Here is a 23,000-nt window from a genome sequence, read left to right on the forward strand (position 1 = left end):
TGAAACCCCAACTCAGGGGGGAGGTAGTCGTCTGGCCAGTCCCTGTACACTTCTAAATACAGCTTGCTATAAAATAATCAGACAGCAGTGGAAATGGTTTGTTTTCAGGTCCTAACACTTACTGCTTGGTGACTATGGATCAGCTGTAGCCTAGGATACCCATAGTCTCTCTACCATCCAATGATGGCATCCACGTCTTCCCCAACAAGTTCTGGATCTCAATCCTATAGAGGAGCACCCTTCAAGTTTATGCCTTCCTTGGCTACTTCCCCTCAGGAGTGAGAACTCTAGGTTTTCTCCATTCCTTTATGGACTAGCCTATTATACTCATTGCATCGGGGTGAGCAAACATTTTCTGTAAAGAGCCATGTCTCAACTAGGGTCTCTACTACTGGGCTGAAACACCAGGACCAAAAGCAATTTGAATCATAGTCCACTGAAGGAAGGCAAGGCAGGAACTCAGACCAGGCAGGAACCTGGAGGAAGGGGCTAATGCAGAGGCCATGGAGGAGTGTTGCTTATTGCCTTGCTCATCATGATTTGTTCAGCCTGCTCTCTTCACCAGTCGTCCAGGGTTGGCACCCCCTATAATGGGCTATGCCCTCCCCTATCAATCGCTAATTATGAAAATATCCTATAGGCTTGCCTACATCGGCCTGATCTAGGGGAGGCATTTTTTCAATTGAGGTGCTCCCCCACCCCCACCATCAGTGACTCTAGTTCATATCAAGTGAACATAAAACTGACCAGCATAAGCTATATGTGGTCCCTACAGTCCCTGACACACCTATTATACCCTGCAACTGTAGCATAAGAACATGACAATGTAGGAGAATGGGCCAATTTGACTTGACCTGTGGGTGGGCTGAATTTGGTCTTGCCAACACCCAATACTAAACTCTCCCTATTGAACTTAACAACCCCCCTCCCCATTTAGAGGGAAAACTGAACTGTGATGCACCCATTTAACAGAGAGCCAAGTAGGAAGAGGATTGGAAAGCACCCTTGGGATTATTAGTGAGCATACTGAAAACAGTCTCAGCAAAGCAATGGGAGCTAGGCCACCAGGTCCTACAGTGAAGGAGAGGCAAAGGACAGGGGCACTTATATGTGGGTTTTTTTCTTCTTTGGATATGTGGGGGGAAAAAAGAGATGGATTACTAACTGGAAAAGATGTTTTCTCGAGAGCTATAGAAGAAGCCTCAGAGTGGAAAAGATGTGGTATACAAATACAAGGCAGGCCCAAGATAGAGAAATAAAACCAAGTGTGGTGGCCCATGACTGTAATCCCAGCACTCATGGAAAGTTGAAGACCAGCCTAGGCCAAATAGTAAAACCCTGTCTCAATCAAAACTAAGAAGGCCAGGGGTTAGAATCACACAAGCAAGGCACTCACTGTCAAGAGAATACCATCTGAGGACTTACAGTGGCATACTTGCCACCCCCTCTGAAGTTAGTTTCCAGCCTTGAAGAATGATATTCGGTTTACAGCTACTTAAATTACAGCACCAGATGACCCAGTAAATTGGCACAGCCACGCTTAAGGGTGAGGAGAAAAACAATTATGGTGTTGCCTAAGAACACAAAGATAAAAATGTGGTGAATGAGCTTTAAAATTAAAGGTCAACATGAAATAGCCTTTAGAAATGAATTCTAAAACAGAGAAACACTGGATTTAATAATCAGAACACAGAGTGCCAGAGGTGGTGGTGATATCTGCCCAGCCTATCACTTCCTGTCTGCATGTACAGACCTCCAGTTCTCTATGGTTAACTAGCGGCTAGCTCCGCCCTGTGATCTTCAGGCAAGCTTTATTTGTCAGAATACACACAAGGTATCACCAGGTACAGTAAGAATCACCATTCACTGGGCAGCTAGCTATGACAGGTACCCATATGTCAACACTGCAAGGCAAAATTTATAAGCAGATAGTACATCTTGTTAACCCTGATTCCTTGCTCCAGACCAGCATCTTTCGTATTCATTATTCCTGTCTTAAAGAATTCCTTTTTTTTTTTTTTTTTTTTTTTTTTTTTTTGGTTTTTAATGTTGTTTTATGTAAACTGATGTTTTGCCTGCATTATGTACTACATGTGTGGTGCTTGGGAAGGCCAGAAGAGGGCATAGGACTGGACCTGGAGTTACACAATTGTCAGCCACCAGGTCAGTGCTGGGAAATGAACCTGGGTCCTCTGGAAGAGCAGTCAGTGCTCCTAACCCCAAGAATTCCCTGACAATCACTCTCCAAAGCAAATACCACAGCAACCCAGCTTTGGTTCAGATATAAAGTGTCCCTGTCCCTAAAAAGTCTCATACATGGGAGGGTTGGTCTCAGTTGGCCATGCTTTTTTGTGTGGTTGTAGACACTGTAGGAGGTACAGCCTATCTAGAGGAAACAGTTCACAAACAGAATGGCCTTGAGGGCTATATCTGTCCCAGTCCCGCCCCTGCTTCCTGATATCAATGAGTTGGACATCTCTGCTCACCAAACCCTGCCACCATGATGTCCTGAAACCATCAGCCAAGACAGAAAAGTTCCAGAGAAATGGCAATGGCTATTATGCGTTTGGTACTTGTGTTATGCCCAAAATTCATACTCTTATATTTATCACCTGATAAAACAGGTAAATAGCACAATAATTCTCAAAATAACTACCAGAATTAAACCCTCTGAGAGAATAGGCAACCCTAACCCTAACCCTAACCATACTGACCCAGATTGGTTAAACAAAAGATTGGAACAGGCCACAACTGGACCCCTGAGTCTCTGACATCATTGTGTTTAATTCAGGCACTGTAACTTGGAGGACTACAGAACAAACCCAGCTGACAAATATCTATTTGAAATAACGAGGTCATTTTAAAATGTGAATCTAAGAGGCTTCACTTGAAAATTCCAAATTCCAGTTTTCTGGCGGGGGGAAAAAAATCAAAATCTCTGCCAATTCCAAGCACTGATTTTCCACAGGAGCATATGGATATACCCACAGCATGCTCTAAACAGACCCACACCATCCTGTTTGCCCCACTCTCCACCACACCTGTCGCACAGTGTGCCACTTGACGAGCTCCACAGAGCTGACTCTGCAATCCCACTAAGAATTAAAATTTTTAAAAAGGGCAAAGCATATGAGCCCAACAGGCCAGATGAAAATGAGCAGCCCAGCTGTGAAGAACTCATCAGTAGAGACACCTGGGAGTTAGTCCCCCCCCCCCCACACACACACACAGAGCAGAAGGAAGGCATGGTAGTGGCAGTCTCCATGGTGGACAGAACAGTTAAGACTGACACTCTGGCAAACATCTACATTATCCACACCTGCAGACTTTAAAAATGGAACCAAATAGTTTGACTTGACTTTAATCAAGCTACACAGAAAGGCTTTGCACCAACATGAAGAAACTGAAGCCGGGAGGAGGCTAACCCATTACATTTCACACAAGAGCTTCACCTCCGTACAAGTAGTTAACTGCTGAGTGTGGGCTCCTACCTTGACATCAGCCGGATTTTAACTGTCCAGCCCTAAAGAAAGACAGGATTGCCCCCCTGGACCTCGCTCTCCTACAACTCTCCTATCCTTTCCACCTTACTTCCTGAAACTCTTCCCAGGCTAGAAAGTGGAGGACACAGGACAATAAACATCTCAGATCTTCCAACCTAGAGCGACAAACCAGCTAGCTGTCCCTGGCCAAATGAACAGGTCTAGCCACGCTAAGTAGACAGCTTAGGTAACCCACTGTAGGGGACGAACGTTTATTGTTGTATGTCTCCAAGGTTCTGTTGGTTATACAGCAAAGGTCAACTGTTATACAACAGTTGACTGGATTTGGTTCTCAAAGAGTTATTTGCTGAACTTTCCTTTCAACCGACTGTCCTTGAGAAAATGGATGATTTCAGACTGTAGATAGATGTGACACCCTTCCAATGATAGAAAAAGGATGTTTCAAATCAGAATACACACACACACACACACACACACACACACACACACACACACACACAAAAGCAGGTAGTGTAGCACATGACAACCTATCAAGTTTTAAGGGAGGAAAGCAATTTTAAAAGTATAATAATTTCAGAGTTTTTGTTAAAAAAATAAAATAAAAAAACATGCTATTTCTCTACATCACAAAGCATACGTTATTTCTTCCTAATTTTAAAAGGAAACAGAAAACAACTGCATGAAAGGCAATCGTCTCATAGTGTCATTTACCTTAATTCACACCCTGCTCTAGAGCTTAGGAAGTATTTTCATTAGCATTTCCTCATGATTTCTATTGCAACCCTGCAAAGATGATATAATTGCAAGCTTACTTATGCTGTAAAGGGAGATGCCTGTTTGAGTACTAGCTCACGATTACTTTGTTTTTAAAAAAAAATTACAATAACAAAATTGGAGTCTAAATCTTGTACTTCTCCAAGCCATCAAACCAGCTTGTTGATGTACCCTTCCTTCTGCCTCCATAACTGAGTTGAGGTTTGTGAGTCAGGAATCCAAGACCCCAGTGAGCTGCCCTTCTCACAGCCTTCACTAATGCCATGAAGCCACTATCCCCACATATTTCAATATACTCATCACTTCAGGCATACCCAAATACCGTCTCAGGAAGTTTTCCCTCTCCAGACAGAGGTAATCTTTCCTCCAACAGCTCTGAAATCATAGGGCTGCATCCCTGAAGTAAGACATCCCCATATTATTAGGCATCCCCATAAACTTCTTCAATTACTCAAATATGTGTACCCATCTCACCAACATGCCTAGGCCTATGCCAGTCTTACTACCCAGAGCATCCTTTTCATCCTCTGAACCTTTCTCTAAATCTCAACAAAGACTGGCTTACTCATGGTTTCCCATGCTTTCTATGCGTTTTATCCCCACAGAAGTTTGTTTGCAGGAAGCTTGAGCCCTAATATTGGCAATCTAGAGGCAGTGGAAGCCCTATGTCAGTGGTTCTTAACCTTCCTAACGCCACAATCCTATAATACAGTTCCTCGGGTTGTGGTGACCCCCAAATATTATATTATTTCATTGCTTCTTCGTAAATTTTGCTATTGTTCTTAATCATAATGTAAATATCTGACATGCAGGATATCAGATGTGTGACCCCCACAAAGGGACCATGACACACAGGTTGAGAAACAATGCTCTACATGATAATCTAGGGGGAGGACACTGAAGGGCACCCTCAAAGTGGGGGTTAATCTCCAACCCTGATGAAGTTAAGTCTTGTGCAACTAGACTACACAACTGAAAAGTAGATTCTTAAAAAGCCAGCTTGGCTTTGTCAGCTGGTTCTGCTGCTCCCTCTCACGACATGGCCTTCCCTGCTCCACTCAAGCATACTTACCCACCAGGATGGGACACATTAGTGCTTCAGGGACTTACAGCAGACCACAGGACCACAACTATAAACCACATAAAACCATTTCTTTTATCAATCACTAAGCTTCAAATATTCTCTTAAAGAAACACAAAATGGTTGAAGCCCAGAACTCAGCATAGTGTCTGGCATGCACTGGACCATTATCAAATTAATTTGCAACTAGACTTTTTTTAATTAATCCTGTCTGATTAATCCAGAAACAAAGTTCAAAGTACAGGGTTTTATAAATAGCAAGTACTACTTAAGCAAATATTACATAGGAAAATTTCATTAACAGCAGTTCTAAATTAATTGTTTGAAGTCTTAAAACAATATTGATTGAGCTGCATTCTATTAATATGAATACTATTAATACTAAGGTCTACCATATGGTAAGCAAGGCAGCATTTCAAATCAATGGAGCATACACGAAAACTTACTAATGACTGGATCAAACCTAAATATACTCAGTTATTTGTAAAATCATTTGAGCTTATAATGGCCAATTGCAGCTACTTATAGTCTCCAATTACCTGTACTATCAAGATCTCAACTCCAAATCCCACAGTCTCGTCACCTGAGTTCATCATCTGCAGTTTCAACATACTAATATCTGCTCATGAAAGAACCCATTTCGAGCATTTGAAAGCCTTCACCTGCCAACCATCAAGCTTTTCCTTTTCTCCTCAATCTATAAAATTGATTATCCATCCTTTAAAATAACAACCATAGTCCACTGCTTCCACAACGATGCTCTTCATTCTAAAGCGCCTAGCTCCAGCTCAGCTTTAATTCACACACCCATTCATGCGTGAGCCTGCTCATTCACAAGCACTCATTCATGCACTCAGGAGAACCTGTTTCATGACAAACCCTGTACACACAGCAGATTCCAAATATCCATCAGCTAAATGGATTCATGGAACCACAGATGTGACTTCTCCACAACCCTCCAGTCTTTCACAGTACATGGATTTTATGCTAAGGGTTATACTAATTGTAGAAAGATGGATATTGATAAAGGCTTACTGAGTCTTTTAAAGTCATTCCTCAATATCACAAGACACCAGAAGCAAAGGGAAAACTCAGAATATTCGCATTATACAGAAACTGTGGGGTTAATTAGATCTTTAAAAAGCACACAAAAGTAATAACACTCCAGTAGTAAAAGTTGCCAAGGACACATAAACAGGCAATTCACAGAATAAAATGTTCCTAACAAATGCATAAATATACTTCATCTCATTGGAGAATTGCAAATTGAAACATTAAAATGGTGTCCTTGTTTATCTGTTTTGGACAAATGAGCAAAGCTCTCACCCTTAAGGCTGACAAGGGCATTCAGTGTATGAGTATTAGTTATAAAGGCTGAAAGTGAAAGGGTGGTTCAACAGAAAAAAGCACTTCTCTAAGCAAGCCTGACCTCCTAAGTTCGATTCCTGGAGTCCACAATGGAAGAAATCAAATCAACTCCAAAAGCTGTCCTCTGACTTCTACACACACCTAGTTTGTCCCAACATTTGCACACAACAGAAATAAATAAATAAATAAATAAATAAATAAAAAATAAATAAGTGTATTCTCTATAAAAATATGAGCAGCTTTTCTAAAAATAACTTGGCAAAACAAGTAAATATACACGCTTTGACTCAGAAATTCTGTTTCTATGATCAATCTCAAGAAAACAAAAGGATGGGGGTGTGCACAATTAATATAGGATGTATATATGAGAATTTCATTTAAGAATTATAAAAAAAAAAATTCCCTGATGAGAAATACATTAAATGCATCTAATCACTAGGACACAAAGCTAGCAGTTAAAACAGATAAGATAGAGGCCCAAGACAGTGTAACACACCTAAAACTGAACACTCAGGAGGATGAGGCAGAGATCCCGAGTTCCAGGCCAGCCTAAGCTCTCTTCCCAACCTGGTCTCAAAAGTGAATGAGACAGTAGAGACTGTTTGTGTGACCATTTAACAATACACTGTTACATAGGTAAACAGATGATAAAAGAGTATGACTATACTCAAACCTGCCTAAGGAGCCCCCTAACATATTAAAGGCATAATAGTGAATCCACTGTAAAACATCTTTACAGTATTTCCAGATGCGTCAATTTGTGTCAGTGAGAATTCCTGAAATACATTAACCTACTAGGCTTATGTCTTTCTAACTCTAAAATCTTCAGTTCTAAGAATTTGTATATCAGAAGTCTTCAATGGAAATTTATCGCAAGGCCTCAAAATGCCTGTGTGTCAACGTCTTTTCATCATCAAAATACAATGAAAGGCAGTTTTTTCAAAGTCACGAATTTTGAATCTATTACAAAAATTAAGCTTTAACACTAAATCTTTAATAACCAATGACAGTTTGTGGTGAATATACTCAATTTACCAAACAGAAATCACAATTACAACTACTTACTTCAATAGACTATCCATTTTGTTTTTGTTTTAAAAAAAAAAAAAAGAGAGAGAGAGAGAGGATCCTTTAAACATATAAAATGATCAGTCCAAAACTGTTGAGTGTAAGTCAACACCACTAGAGAAAGAGAACAATTAAAAACAGCCACAAGGCCTGTACAGGGGCAGGACTGGGAATCTGGAGTCCAGAAGATCTAGAAATAAAGATCACTCTTTAGGCACAAGAATTTCCAGGCAAATAGTCTATCTGCGCCTCAGACATGGATCTGACAAACACAGGTAAGCATACAAAATGACTGAACGCAATGCCTGGGGAAGGGACCGCAAGCAGTATCTGGGGTAGGGTGGGTTCCCAAACATCTGTCTAGTAGACAGCTGCATTGCTGCTTTTGGTAAAGGTGAGAGCATAGCTACATTTATCTGTTCGCCTGATTATTTTTTTAATTAAAACGACTACCCTGTTTTAATTTTATACTAATTTCAAAAAGGAGCTTCTTGCCCCTCACACTGAACCTAACCCCACCCCCAAATCCCTCCTTGTTGATATATGTTTTTCTACTTTGAATATACAATAATGTAAAAGATTTCCTCAGATGCTAAACTCAAAGAGAAAGCATACTTACAAAGTACACTCCCAGAATTCTGTGCTGGTGTCCTTTGAGCTCAGTGCTCTTCTAAGGCATGGATGCCTGCCTCCTATCATTTCTTCATGAGATTCCGGGCAAAAGGTCTAGTCAAGTCGATGGTCTTTTGGGTTGCCTCTACACGTCCCCAAAACACCTTCAAACCAATGAAACAGGCAGTAAACAGAACTATAACTTAAAATTTTTTTCATGAAAATTATTTCACCTTCTCTCTGCATAGGTTAGAGAATACCATGGAACAGTGAAAAATATGTTCCTATGGTCACCCAAAAGCCCAAATGATATCCAAATGCCCAGGCTGCAAATCCCTAACAAGTAGCACTTTCTGCCCATGCCTAGTCATCATTAGACTTGTTATATCACACTAAGGGATGAACTGTACCCCAAGTCTAATCAAAAGCACTGGCTATCAGCTGGGATTCTAAACTGAATAATAAAATTAATATTGTTTTTCTGAATTTGCTGGCTCATTTGTAAGCCTAGGCTACCCTCCACCTCTTTTTTTTTTTTTTTTTTTTTTTTTTTTTTTTTTTTTTGAGACAGGCTATCTCTGTGTAGCCCCACTTGTCCTGGAACTCAATCTGTAGATCAGGCTAGCCTCGAACTGACAGAGATCCACCTGCCTCTGTCTCCCGAGCGCTGGAATTGAAGATGTGAGCCACCAAGGCCTGGCTACCCTCCACCTCTTTAAAGACATATTTTATATGGTTGATCAGTTTTCACAGTGGTAAAACAAATAAACAAAAGTATTATGTATTTGGTTGTAGGAAAATGCAGTAGGTAGAAATGTTTTCAACACTTAATAACTACTTTTAAAACTGTAAGAATCCACAGGCGGGAAAGAAATCATCTAAGAAAACCATTGTCCATGTATATGAGTAAGCCATTTCAAGAAGTGTATTCTGAGAAACTGAGACATGTTCAGAGTGGCCAGTTAAGCAGTGGTTTAATACACACGTCTCCAACAAAGTAGCAAAGCTTTACCACATGATGAGTCCTAGACTCAGTGAAATTTCTTCATCAGCAGTGTCAACCTTCTTAATGCTGTGACCCTTTAAAATACTGTTCTTCATGCTGTACTGACCCCCAACCTTGAAATTATTTTCATTGCTACTTCATAACTGTAATTTTGCTACTGTTATAAATTGTAATGTAACATCTGTGTTTTCTAATGGTCTCAAGCAACTCCATGAAAGGGCCAGTTGACCCTATGGGGTCCTGACACACGGGTTGAGAACAAATTTACCAATTTAGAGCTGTCGAAGTTCATCTTCCTCTGTGCTTCCAGGACAGCAGTCATATGACAATGACTCTAGAAATCTGACCAGTTCAAATTGATACACAGTATAAATATAAAATATTAATAAATGCCAGATTCAGAACATCCATTTCAAAAAACACAAAATATAGTTTGGGTAGTGCCACACACCTTTGATCCCAGCACTATGGAAGCAGAGGCAGGTGCATCTCTGTGACTCGGAGACCTATCTGGTCCATCTCACAAAGTATGTTCCAGGGCAACCAGAGGCCACACAGGGGGACCCTGTCCACATGGGAGGTGTGTGTGTGTGTGTGTGTGTGTGTGTGTGTGTGTGTACATATAAGTTTGATATTTACTACATGCAAAATATATTTTTATGTACTGTGCCAAATGAATTAAGATTAATCTCAGAAGCTTCCTTTTACTTTTAATACAGGTACCATAAAATTAAAAACCACCTGTATAATTCCTAAAACAACCAGTTTTAGGAAGAAGGGTGAGAATTGGCTTTGTGGTAGGCACTGAGCCAAATATTTTGCATAATCCTGACAGGACCAGGACGCTGCAACATCAAGCTTTACCGAACCTTGCCTAACAGACCCGGTCCATTAAACCATATACTGGGATTCAAAGTTTGGTATTTCTACGAATCAATTCCAAAAGGGGGCTACTAACCATTAGGACGGGGCTATCTCCTTAATTAGCAAAGGAAAAATCAAGTGACTAGAGGACAGAGAAGTACCTTCCGGGCAGTCAACTAAATGTCAGACAGGTTGCTAGCCCATGGCAAGCTGCTCCAAAGCCGGGACAACGCCCATTCAAAGTGAGACCGTCAGGACCTTGCCATGGACAATCTGTTGAGGGATGCAAACACGCCATCACCCCCACCTCACCAAACACTGCACCCACGCACTCGGCCCCATCCCACATACCCCGGCAGCTCTGGTGTCTCCGCCCTGAGATAAGGGAGAAGTGGAACATAAATGTCTCTGTGAAGGGAAGTGAGAAAAGGGACAAGGGAGCAAATGGGGCAGGTACCTTAGACCCAAGGTGACTCCAGGTTCTTAATGCCGGATCATCGCCGAGGCCCCACCCGGCTCCCGCGGCTACCAGGGACCCCGAAGGTGCAACTGACCCAACGCTGCAGCGCAACCGACTCGGCTCACCGGGGACTCGCAGCTATGGCAACTTGAACTAGCCGCCCAGGAGCGGCTAGAGCACAGGACGCGCCACCGCCGCTTGGCCCTCTGGGAGCTGTAGTCCATCCCACGCTCCAGAGCAGAGAGATATCCAGCGACAATGACAGCACATAAACTGCACGTCCCAGCATGCTCTGGGTCTGGCCTCTAGGTTCCTTTCCCGGAAGAAGCTGGATAAGCGGTCTTTACCGACCCAAGCAAGGCCCTGCCTTCTCGCCCAACTCTAATTTTGTTTACTTAAAGGGCCAGTAGGCTGTGAAGACTCAAACTCCTGGTAGACAGTGAATTCAAATGCTACCTTGACAGTGAGTGCAATTTTACTCATTAGGAAACATCAAAGGATAAGTAATAGCCAGCAGTGATATGTAAAAATCGCTTTAATGTCTTGTCCTAAAGGCTTAGGACTGGAGGGGAAATAAAGAAGATTATCAAGTGAAAAACTTTCTTCCTGAACTGGCTCGACTAAGATCTTATAGCTCCTCAGCTGCAAACTACAAATGCAGTATGAGACCATCTGTTCATGACCACGGTGTTACACCCTCACTAGAACATGAAAGAAGTATTTCCTACCCAGAAAAAAAAGGTCAGTTTGAGCCCATGATGAGAGAATTAAAACCTCGAAGAAGGAGCTTAGGGAAAACTAAGATGTGAAAAATCCCTTAGGGGATGTCAATAGTCTGTTCCTTCTACTCTGCTGATAAAGGACACTGACCTAATCCTCTGCAAAGCTAGAATCCAAATTTACATGGTCTATGGTAGTTTTCCTGAAACCTAAAATAATAAAACTAAGGAAAAAAGAAAAAAGAAAAAACAGTGGTTCTCAACCTGAGGGTCGCAACTATAAGAAAACATACTTCTTTTGAAGGTCTTAGTAACTCAGACACCTCTCAGTAGCAAAATTACAGTTATGAAGTTGCAACGAAAATAAATTTATGATTGGAAGTTTCTAAGATCATCAGAAATATCTATTTTCTGGTGGTCATAACCCACAGGTTAAGAACGAGCTACTAGGTTGTCCTATAACATAGCCTGTCTTTTCTGACAACTCTGTACAGGAATAATGCATTTCCCACGTAATCCTCTCCCTCATCTAAGCACCTGTTGAGTGGCAGACAGTATTGCAGATAGGGACATAGCAGATGACACAGAATGTTTTGCTTGTACCTTACAAGCTCATACCACTGTGAAACAGCAACCCTGGATTGCTCATGTCCAGGTTGCAGAAAATAGATGTCCAACCAATCTCAAATTATTTATTTTTACCATTCTCTCTCCCCCATCTCTGTTTAAGCAAGATAGATTGCTTTGCATTTAGGGAAAATGGGGGGGGGGAGGGTGAGAGTGGAAAAAAGAAAAGAGAGAAAAAAAAGAAAAGAAAGGAAAGGAAAGGAAAGGAAAGAAAGGAAATGGATCCCTTCCTGTCTTCTGAGAATGCAACTCAAAGACTCTCAAACAGAACTGGCTGTAGGATTTGTAAAACCCAAAGCAAAATTAAAATGTGAGGCCCTTGTTCAAGACTCATTGCGGAGCAAGGCAGATGATGGTTGGGTAAAGGTGTTTGACGGGTTAGCTTGGCTACATGAGTTTAGTCCCCAGAATCCATGGGAAGGTAAATGGTAAGAATCAACTCCACAAAGTTGTCCTCTGACCTTCACAAAGGTACCATTGCACATACCCCCAAAACACACACATGTACATCATGCATTCACACACACACAATAATAATAATAAGTAATTTTTTTAACTTACTGAGAATATGAGCATAGCAAGGAAAAAGCTTTAAGCCAAGTACCAGGCCCTTTGGCATACAAGGCCCTGATAGTTTTCAAATGTCACAAACCCATGAAGTCAGGCCTTCTACAAAAAAGTCATGACATAAGCAAATGGTGTGGAAGACAGTACCATGATCCAGAAGCAGGCCTCAAAATAATAAATAAGTAAGCCTAGTGATGACACACACCTTTAATCCCAGGACTCAGGAGACAGAAGCAGGCAGATATCAGTGAGTTCAAGAACAGCCTGGTATAAAAAGAGAGTTCCAGGACAGCCAGGGCACTTAGACAGAGAAACCTTGTCTTGAAAGCTCTCCAGAAAAATTGTATAATAAATAAGTAAAAGTATGACTGTGAAGGTTAGGGTTTTTATATTTTTATTGTTGTGGGGGGAAACACCATGACCATGGTAACTTTTAAAAAGAAAAACATTTAATTGGGGTGTCTCACTTACAGTTCTGAGGTTCAGTCCATTATCATCATGGTGGAACATGGTGGCATGCAGGCAGACATGATGCTGGAGAAGTAGTTGAGAGTTCTATATCTTGCAGGGGACAGGAAGTGGTCTCAGACATTAGGCAGTATCTTGAGCATGGGAAACCTCAAAGCCCACCTCCACAATGACACACTTCCTCCAAAAAGGCCATACATACTCTAACAAAGTAATGCCATTCCCTTTGAGCTTAAGGGGGCCACCACAGTAAGACACAGAGGACAAGGGAATTAGGGATGGGGATAAAATAACAAATCTGAAGGTATAGGAAAAACATCTAAATCCAGAAGGTACCTCAGTACCAGGGGAAAATATCCATTTAAGCCTATGGTCTTCCCAGATTCCCCACAGGAGTGGTGACTACCTACAGCTTTAGACTTCACAGATGACCAAGCTCCTTTTCAATATCACACATACCAAATACATCATAAGACATAAATGAAAGTGTTCAATATTCTGATTTGGTTGGGACTAGATGGAAGAGGAATGAACCCACCTTCTACCCATCAAGAAATAGCCTCAAGTATTGTTGGATAATATCTCTTAAGTTTCCAAGTAAGCTTCCGTATCTAAGAAGAATCAGGAGAGGACATTGTCCACTCATAAAACTGTAATCCTTGGTCGTTTGCAATGTAGAAGCTTAGCTCATCCAATAATATTCTATCATACACTTAAAATTTTAGGTAGTTATGGCAATTACATAACATTGCAATACAAATTCACTGGAGTCAAAATGATCAACTAATAATATGTTAAACCATTATAGAGTTATTATGTTATTAACTTATTATATTATTAGTGTAGTCAAGCAATACAGCTTCTGCTGCACCTTTTGAAAAGGATAAAACATAAAAGAAATGAAAAACCATGCATCCTCCTGAATTGTGGATAGTGTTAATGGTTCTTCTAAGATTAAAAAAAAAAAAATATTCTATAGCTATTCCTATTTGTTATATTTAAAGGGAATTTTTTTGCTGTGTGTTTAATGGATACACTTTTTCTCTTAATGCACTTTTAAACTGATTCATCATCTCATGTGCTTCTTTTTTTTTTTTTTTTTTTTTTTTTTTTTTTCCTGGCTTAACATTCATGTTAAGAAAAGAAAATTGCTTTAATACTTACCAGACTCATTTGCTGAGCATGCTATTAGGACATGTTATCCTGAAGACTGGTTCCAATTTGCCGAATTGAAACTACTAGGCATGAAAGATTTTACTCTAAACCAATTGTATGCTGTCTGAATCTTGGTTTAAAATGTTACAGATTTCAGCACACAACTTCTGCTCCCAGTAAAGACAGAGTCACGGCAACCAAACACACCTTCCCCTCAGAATTAAACAAAGCAACAGATAAAATATGTGGAAGATAGTGGACATCAGACAAAGAAAGTAACCTCTGAAACACAAGCAACAGATGGGGCAAACCTCACAATTGCCACAGGATTGGCTGATGTAAAGAGAGGAAACACAGGCAGTGAGTGCCCACTAGAGGCCGTAAATTTGGGAAAGAACTTGAGAGCCTTGGCAAGGGGAAGTATATGGAGTTTTCATGACAAACAAAGAGCAAGAAAAAGCCACATGGAGAAAAATTCCTGAGAACCACAACAGAACTCTATGACATATTCAAAAGACTGTTAACTATTACACACAAGTGAAGAAATTAAAGCTGAAGAAAGACATGTCTCCCAAGATCAGAGGAGGAAACACCTGTCGCTTATCCAGGACCCAGAATAGCAATGATTCCTACCAGTCATACTGAAACATTCAATAACAGATCATGGACTTAGAGTTCAAAGGATTCTTACCTTAGAAATGGTAAGGTAATAGCCCTAGATTAAATACTGTTCTGGTCACATGTAACAAATACTTTTAAAACAAAATTTTAAAATATCAAATGGTTTTTAAGTAATTTAACTATAGGAGGGCATGAGGTCCTTGTACTTGCTGAAAAGTGCTAAAGACACCAGAACTGTTAAATACACAGGCTTTTTTCTTCAATGGAAGAAGTTGACACCTGTTCACCTGAAGGCTGGAGTGGATGTTGATAACTGGTGGTCTTTGTTATTCTGTGGAGTCAGCCTTCACCCGAATCCCCCAGACTTCTGAGTCAACAGAGCCATCCTTATGAAAGGTGTCCCATGTACTTCATGAAAGAGTTTGCTATTATGCTTATTACAAATCCTTTCTCCCTCAGCCCTTAGCCCTAGCATTGTTTTAAAGTCAACAGAACCCATCCAGATGGAAATTTGAACAGAGGGGCACATGAGGGGACAGACTTTTAGTGCTGAAGGAGAGCCTGCAATAATTCAAGACTTGGGATAACAAGGGGTGCTGAAGATGACCAAAAGCTATAAGAGTAGGAATCATCTTCTAGAGCTCTAAGAGTGTGTCCTTGCCCAGACCTTGAGTGTAGACTTCCGGACTTACAAACTACAAGGAAATTAATGCATCTAAATCTAAGACATCAAGTGTATGGGACTTACTTTGTTATAGCAAGTCTTGGAAACTAACATAGGCATCAAATGAGTTACAGTGTTCTACATGTGTAGTGAGATAATCCTTCTGTAGCACTGACCACGCCCATTGGGGGGTGGAGCGATGGGCGGAGGTGACCTGAGGAAGGAGGTCGGAGGGGGCCAGGAAGGAGCTCTCTCTTTCTGGCGTGACTTGGACAGGAGAGGGTCAGGTTGAATTTCCTGGTGTTCATCTGTCTAGGTTGTAAGTTATTTCTCCCTGAATAAACATCTATTCGGCCTATTTGTTTATCCTGATCCTTATTTACCGCAATAGTACATGTTTTATGGAGAAAAAGAACTAGAAATGAAAACAGATTAAATATTCCAGGAAAATTTTTAAAAATGGAATTTGGAGGCAGACCAGAAGAAATCACTCAAATGAAAAGCAGAGAGAAAAAAATTCAGTTTAACCCTCTCCCAGTTGAACTATTTTGACGTTCAGTAAGACTTTGTATTCTTGGGAAAAAATGTTTGAGTATTTTGTTTGTGGAACAACTCCAGCCTGGTGTAAGTGCAACAACTGGAATCCTAAACAGAAAGTAGTGAGAAAATGAAACAGAAGAGAAATATAGCTGAAACTTTCCAATTTTGACGAAAATCATAAACCCACGTGTGACACTTAGTGTCAATTGTCAACTTAACAAAATCTAGAATTATCTGGAGAAATTGCCTCTGCATGTGCCCATAAGGGATAATCTTGACTACTTTAACTGAGGTGCAAAAATACCCACTGTGTCCTGAACCATTTCCTGGCTGAGATCCTGGACTGTATACATGAAAAAAAAAATTAAAAAGGGGGTACTGAGTACTAGCAAGCATCCTTTGCTCTCTGTGGATGTGGCCTGCATCCATTGATCTCTGCTTCCCCCGATGGTGGATGTGGTATGACCAGCTGCTTCAAGTTCCTGCTGTCTTGACTTTTCTGTCCTGATGGCATTACCCTTGAACTGTGAGTCAGAATAAACCTTCTCTCCAACAAGTTATTTTTGCCAGAGTATTTCATCACTGCAACAGGAAAATTAACTAAGACATCCTTTCCTCATCTCAAAGAAGCTTCTTTTTGCAATCTGTGAAGAACATTACAGAAATCTGTGGTGATGTATTGTTTATTATGTAACAAAGCCACTGAAGATCAAAATGCAAAGCTAGCCACAGCCATAGAATCAGGCAGTGCTGATACACACCTTTAATCACAGCAGCCATACTAGCTAGGCATAGAGGCCAAACAGTGGTGGTACCCATCTTTAATCCCAGGACTCAAGAAACAGAGGTAGATAAGTATTTGTTAGTTCAAAACCACATTGAGCTACATGAAACTGATCCAGTTTAAAAGAGAAACAGCCCACCAAAGGTGATCTCAGCTCTTAGGATCACATGCCTTTAATCCCTACACTAGGGAGGTGGAGACAGGAGTGATAAGGCTGGGCATAGAGAGCAATATAAGGCAAGAGCAGACAGGAATTCGGGGCATTTGCTTCTGAGGATTGCAGTCTAGGATTCTGAGGCTTGGTGGAGAGAGATGCTGTCTGGAGATGCAATCTGAGGGTCAGTGGATTGTCCCTTGGGTCTGAGCATTGGTAGAGGTGAGAATTCTCTAATGGCTGGCTGCTGTGCTTTTCTGATCTTCAGCTTGAACCCCAATATCTGTCTCTGGGTTTTTATTGTTCGTGCTACAGAAATCCACAATTGGCCAAATGTAGAGAGCAAATATCCACCAAGTTCCCAACCCTAAATGATGCACCTACATCACAACCTTTATACCTATAGTTTAAGGGGCACCGTAAGAGAGGGAGGTGGAAAAATTGTAAGCATCAGAGGACCAGGATGTATTCTGAGACATACTGTCTTCTATATATAAGAGGAGAGCTGCACTATTAAAATCTCAACAATATGGTCACCTAAACAAGACCTGCACAATGACAACACCAGTTGACATGTCCATGTGGATGAACTATAATATGCAATCTATGAACTGAAAATATACTGCCTTGAGAATGTTAATGAAATTACCAAAGTTCTCAATATGTCAATGTGAAACACAGAATGAAGACACAAAGTGACAATATCAGGTATGTTAGTGTTAACATTAGAACAGATTATGCATGTTTGTATAAATGTATAGAGATGATATTGTAGACAATGTTATGGCAGTGAATACAGCAATAGTTAACTAATCCTTCATAAAAATAAAAACTACCAAACTGTCTCATGAAAGAACCTGAATAATGTTACACATGTTTTTAGAAGTTAAATTTGTAGTGAAAATCCAATGTTCAAGAGGCTTTGCTAGTAAATTCTACCAGCTAAGAACAAAATATTAAATTGCATACAAACTCTAATACAAATGTGGACAGGAGGAAATATTTCTCAGTTCAGTCTGTGATGGAAGAATCAACTACTGAGAATTACACAAAAGAAACCAAAGAAAAGTGTAGCAGACCATCTTTCCTTCGGAAAATCTACATGAAATTCTCAAACAGAATTTCAGTAAAATTGCTACAAGAATGCATTGCGAACAGCCAAAGAGCATTTATCCCTGGATTTAAGATGTGTTCAACATTTGAAATGCATGCACTATAATTATTCACATTTACAAATTGCCATGGGACCACCACAATGAAGACAGAAAATTTTCTTTTCCCATAAAAATCTCTGGGTGTCTGTTTGTAGTCAGCATCTTTTGAGAGTTCAGTCCTTCAGGATCTCATATAGCCTATGTGACCTAGAATTTGCTGTATAGCCAAGCACCTTGGTCCTCCTGCCCCTGACTGCCTCCTACATGCTGGGGTTACAGAAGCATACCACCACACCAAGTTTATGCTCTGCTAGGTTTGGAACCTTGGCAAATCTAGGCAGTCACTTTGCCAACTGAGCTACATCCCCAGGCCTAATGTCATGTATATGAAAGCTCACATATAAATACACAATTTTTTGAATTTGGTTTCTTGCGACTATCATTCACATTCAAGATTTGTATATGTTATGTGAACTAATGCTTGATTTGTTTCACTGTAGAATAGCATCTGTACATTCATTGTCTTCTTGAAGAAAATGTGGGGTTGTTTATACTTCGGGTGAATATTAATAAAGTTTCTGTAAACACTGGAATGAATGTATCTTAAGCGTACATACAGTTCAATGAATCTTAATATTTACCTGCCCTTTGACCTCCAGCCTAATCAATGTTGTATTTTCAGTCTTCTCGATTAATGAGTCCTTGGATTCCCAGCACCCTAGCCTTTCCATCCTGTTCTAGAGTTGTATATAGAAGAAACCTTGTAGCATAAAAGAAATTAGCATTCTTTTTGTTCCTAGAGGAATTAGTAAGCAAATATACTTTCAAGAAGAAATTTGACATAATCTAATTTGCATTTGTTATTAATATTTTTGCTTAGTATACAAAGAATGAAGTGGCTCTTAAATGTTCTTTTCACCCTCTTTTTCTGGACAGGAAGAAGGGGAATTTCTAGATTTCTAAGCAGGCTCCCTCCTGTTGGCAAAACTGGATTGTCACCGCGCGACAATGGGACCTGCTCACGCAGTTCCCAGTTCTCCACAGCAGATGGCCCCAGAGCCCAGCGCCTGACTTTACAGAGTTGCTCAGGTTGTGCATCTCCATGTAGCAGGTTTAGTGGCTTGAGAATTACCGAAGCGCGCAATGGTCCCGGCTACTCGAGCTGGCCAGCATCGAGAATCCTCCCGGAGTATCACATTCGGCTGCACCCTGAGCTGGCTCTGGCTGTGTTGTCGGCTACAATTCTCAGCAAAGGTGACTTTAACCCGGAGAAGCCATAGTTGCAGGGGACACTAGAGTGTCCAGCAACAGCCTCCTCCTTGGTGACATTAGATGAAGCTCGTTTAGTTGGGTCCCTGGCCATCATGCTCTTATAGGCTGCTCAGCCAAGAAAGGTGGCTCCAAGAGTTGGGAGAGAGGGGGAAAAGAAGGCGCAGCTGCGAGGCTTTAGAAAAAGCTAATGGGTGGCACCGAGAGTACAGCTCCCGACCGAAGTTGGGTATCTCGTCTCGGAACAGAAAGCACTGCGAGGGTGATCAAGTGCGGCAAGCTGGCTTGTTTGGATGGAGAGTTGCCTAGGCAAGCTGAGTACTTGAGAGCCTCTCCTGCCCCCTCTCCAGCGTGCTTTCCAGCGATGAGGTCACAGCCCCTCGGAACCCTCCTCCTCTCTCTGGTCCCTCCCGCCCTCTGATCTCCTCCAGCGTCAGGCGCTGGGCACTGAGAACGAGGCAGCAGCGCGCAACCATGAAGTAACGCAGGAGGTCCCTTGGAAAATGAGGCCAGGGTACCTGCTGCAACTAGCGCTCCTGCTCGCCCTGCCCAGGAGCCTGTGGGGCAGAGGGTGTGTGTCTCCACCCTGCGAGTGCCACCAGGAGGACGACTTCAGAGTCACCTGCAAGGAACTCCATCGCATCCCCAGCCTACCACCCAGCACCCAGACTCTGTGAGTAGCCAAGTCCAGGGCCCCAAATAGAAACTCACTGTTTGTGGTGGGGGTGGGCGGGTGTCTGGTCAGCCCCTGGTCAGTCGCACATACTTGGGAAGGTCGTCTGTCCTGTTGATACAGGGGAACAGAACCCTTAAGAAAACTTTGGTACAGAATGAAAATGAGAGTTGTATTTTCTGAAGAGTTACTGGTCTGTCTATATTTTGCCAACTCCTAGAGCCCGCTGAATTTTAGTTTCATTTAAGGTGATAGTAAGACGTAAGCAACTTAAGAACGAACTTTAAAAAATTACCTTAGATAATAAAATTGCTCCTTTCCTGTAATTCCCCTTTCAGTCTCCCTTGGTGAGAAATGATACTAGTCATTTGACTTATCAAATAATAGTTTAAACCTTAATCAGAGATGGGCAGAGTGGCTCTCGCCTTTAACCCCAGGAGTCAGGAGGCAAAGGCAGGTGGATCTCTGTGAGTTCTGGGCCAGCCTGGTCTACAGAGTGAATTCCAGGACAGCCAGGGCTATGTAAAGAGACCCTGTCTCAAACAACAAGCAAAAAACCTTAATCAGGATCCCATTTATAAATGTACCTGTGGATATGTCAGAACAAAGAAGGGTTCCAGAGAAAATCATAGGGCAATAACAGAAGGGAGTGGGGGAGAAGGGAATTTCATATACATATGAAATTATAAAAGAGTAAAGTAAAATTATTTTAAAATAATAAAATGTACACTGTGTCCTTCATCTAATATATATAGATACTGTGAGCTGCCCAACCTGTGCCACCACTTAGCATATCCAGAATTCCTTTTTAATACACACAAGGAAAGAGATTTCATAAAGCACATTTTCATCTTCATGCTAAAAGTTAGGTTCTTAACCGACATTTAAATCAGTGATCCCTAAAATGGACTGGTTAAAAATACCACAGAAAAAATGATGAGACAAAGGAGGACATGGAGATAAATGAAAAGCAATCCTACTTCAAGATTTTATCGCATAGGAGCAGTCATCAGATGACTGCTTCACAGGGTACATGTTACTGTACTCCATCTCATCCATTAGTGGAAACTCACCCACCCACCCTTGTTTCTTATTTCCCATGGATGCTACTGCAATAACCTCTGAGTAGCATTCCACTCTCCACACTGCCTGCACAGAATAAAACACATAGTGACGAAAACCCTACCATGGGTACACATAGTCTCTAAAATAGAACTCTTGTACTAACTTCAAAATCCATAAGGACAAGCTCACTGCCCTTAGATCATCTGTTTGTATGCTTATCCAAGAAGGCTGAATACCTCCAACACAGGGACCCTGGCATGCAACCTCAAATTTCAAACCAGTCAGCCCCCAAGAAAACAAAAACAAAACAACAACAACCTTAAGTGAATGGATAAATAAATAAATGCATACTCTTGTCTCTGAATGTCAGAGGCCCAAAGACATCCCTTCTTCACACAGTTAGTGGGGAGAGATGAGGTTCTGTTGGGAAAGGGGAATGCTGAAAGAGAGATCATTTATTCAAAAGGACTCAGTGTTTCTTTTACTTAAAAGAGGCTTCTGATGCTATGGGAATGGGAAAAACAAATCGCTGATTCACAGGGACTGATTGCACAGAGACAGGTGGATCTGACCTTGTGCATAGTGGAGGCCAGGCTCTAGGTCCTGAAAAGTGAGCTTACTCTGAGATGGGGAAGACATAGCTGATTTTGTTTTTAAGTGAGGGCGAATGGCATGGTATGCTTGATCAATAGCCCGAAAGGGATGTTCTCTCACAGAGTTTACATTGTTAGAGTGTATCCCTTCTTTAAACTTTGTTAGTGGTTTTTGTTAGCATATGTTGATTTATACATAATATGGAATTTATATGACATGTTTATAATATATACATAATGTATTTGATCATATTCAGCCCATTACCCTCTCTTGTCCCCTAATCTCCTTTTTCTTCTGAACAAGTGTCCTACTTTTGTGTGTGTGTGTGTGTGTGTGTGTGTGTGTGTGTGTGTGTGTGTGTGTGTGTGCACGTGCGCGCCAACAAGTTTAACTAGGATTGCTTACAAAACATGAATGAGGAGGAGCATGGGCACCTTGCTATGATAAAACCCATAAAGAAAATGTCTCTCCCTCCCCCCAGGTAACCATTAACCTTCTATAAATCCTCAGGTAAGGGGTGAGGGCCATGAGCCCCTACCCACTTCGTGGCAGGATGCTGACAGGCTCAAGCTCTGTGCAGGTGATCATAGCTTTTATTAGTTCAGGGGTGCTGCAGCCCTATCACACCCAGTGTTCTGCAACACTCCACCCCATCCTTCTTTAGAATTGTTAAGAGCCTTCTGGTTTGGAATGCAAAGCCTTATGCTCTTGCAGAGCCATTTGCCTCACTTTGCAGCATCCATCAGGATGCCATACAAGGATGGGTTAGCCATTTCACATGCCGCTAAGGTGCTGAGGACATGTGCTGCGGTGGTGAGAGTAAAACAGACCTCTTCTTTCTCCGCTGCCCACACACCGGCACTGTGGTCTTACCGATGGGAAGGACACAGTCACAGCGTGGTTCTGGAGCTTCCCCAGAGGGGAACAGTGCACCCTCGTTATAGCAGAGGCTGTGACAAGGTGAGAGGAGGGGGGCACTGTTATCCTTACTCCCCATTTGCATCGTTCAGCCATCTTTGATATGCAAAAACTCTGAACAAAAAGTCTATTCCTCTGGCTTGAGAATCACGTGAGGAAACTTAGATAAAGCAAAAGAATGCAATTCCAGATGTGGGCACATAGGTTCAGTGAGATGGCTCCGTGGGGATGAGCTTGCCTGCCGCACAGTAACCTGAGTTTGACCCCTGGAAAGACCTCATGTGGAGGTCAG

General features: G+C 41.5%; 2 protein-coding genes across 3 annotated transcripts in view; one reads left to right on the forward strand and one right to left on the reverse strand.

Annotated features, from left to right (window-relative positions):
• The window catches only part of Cep128 (centrosomal protein 128), a 319,467-nt gene extending 308,540 nt beyond the window's left edge, over window positions 1-10,927 (reverse strand). For both annotated transcript variants that reach the window (XM_051196144.1, XM_051196145.1), the window contains exons 1-2: window positions 10,734-10,927; window positions 8,414-8,570 (exon numbers count right to left, since the gene is read on the reverse strand). The gene's annotated coding sequence lies outside the window, so the exon portion shown is untranslated. The remainder of the gene's footprint in view (window positions 1-8,413; window positions 8,571-10,733) is intronic.
• Window positions 10,928-19,693: 8,766 nt separating this feature from the next.
• The window catches only part of Tshr (thyroid stimulating hormone receptor), a 104,703-nt gene continuing 101,396 nt past the window's right edge, over window positions 19,694-23,000 (forward strand). Inside the window, exon 1 of the mRNA XM_051196147.1 lies at window positions 19,694-20,131. Coding sequence (XP_051052104.1) covers window positions 19,962-20,131 — 170 coding nt within the window. The 5' untranslated portion in view covers window positions 19,694-19,961. The remainder of the gene's footprint in view (window positions 20,132-23,000) is intronic.

This window comes from Phodopus roborovskii, unplaced genomic scaffold (genome assembly GCF_943737965.1).
Source record: "Phodopus roborovskii unplaced genomic scaffold, PHOROB, whole genome shotgun sequence".
Taxonomy (NCBI): Eukaryota; Metazoa; Chordata; class Mammalia; order Rodentia; family Cricetidae; genus Phodopus; species Phodopus roborovskii.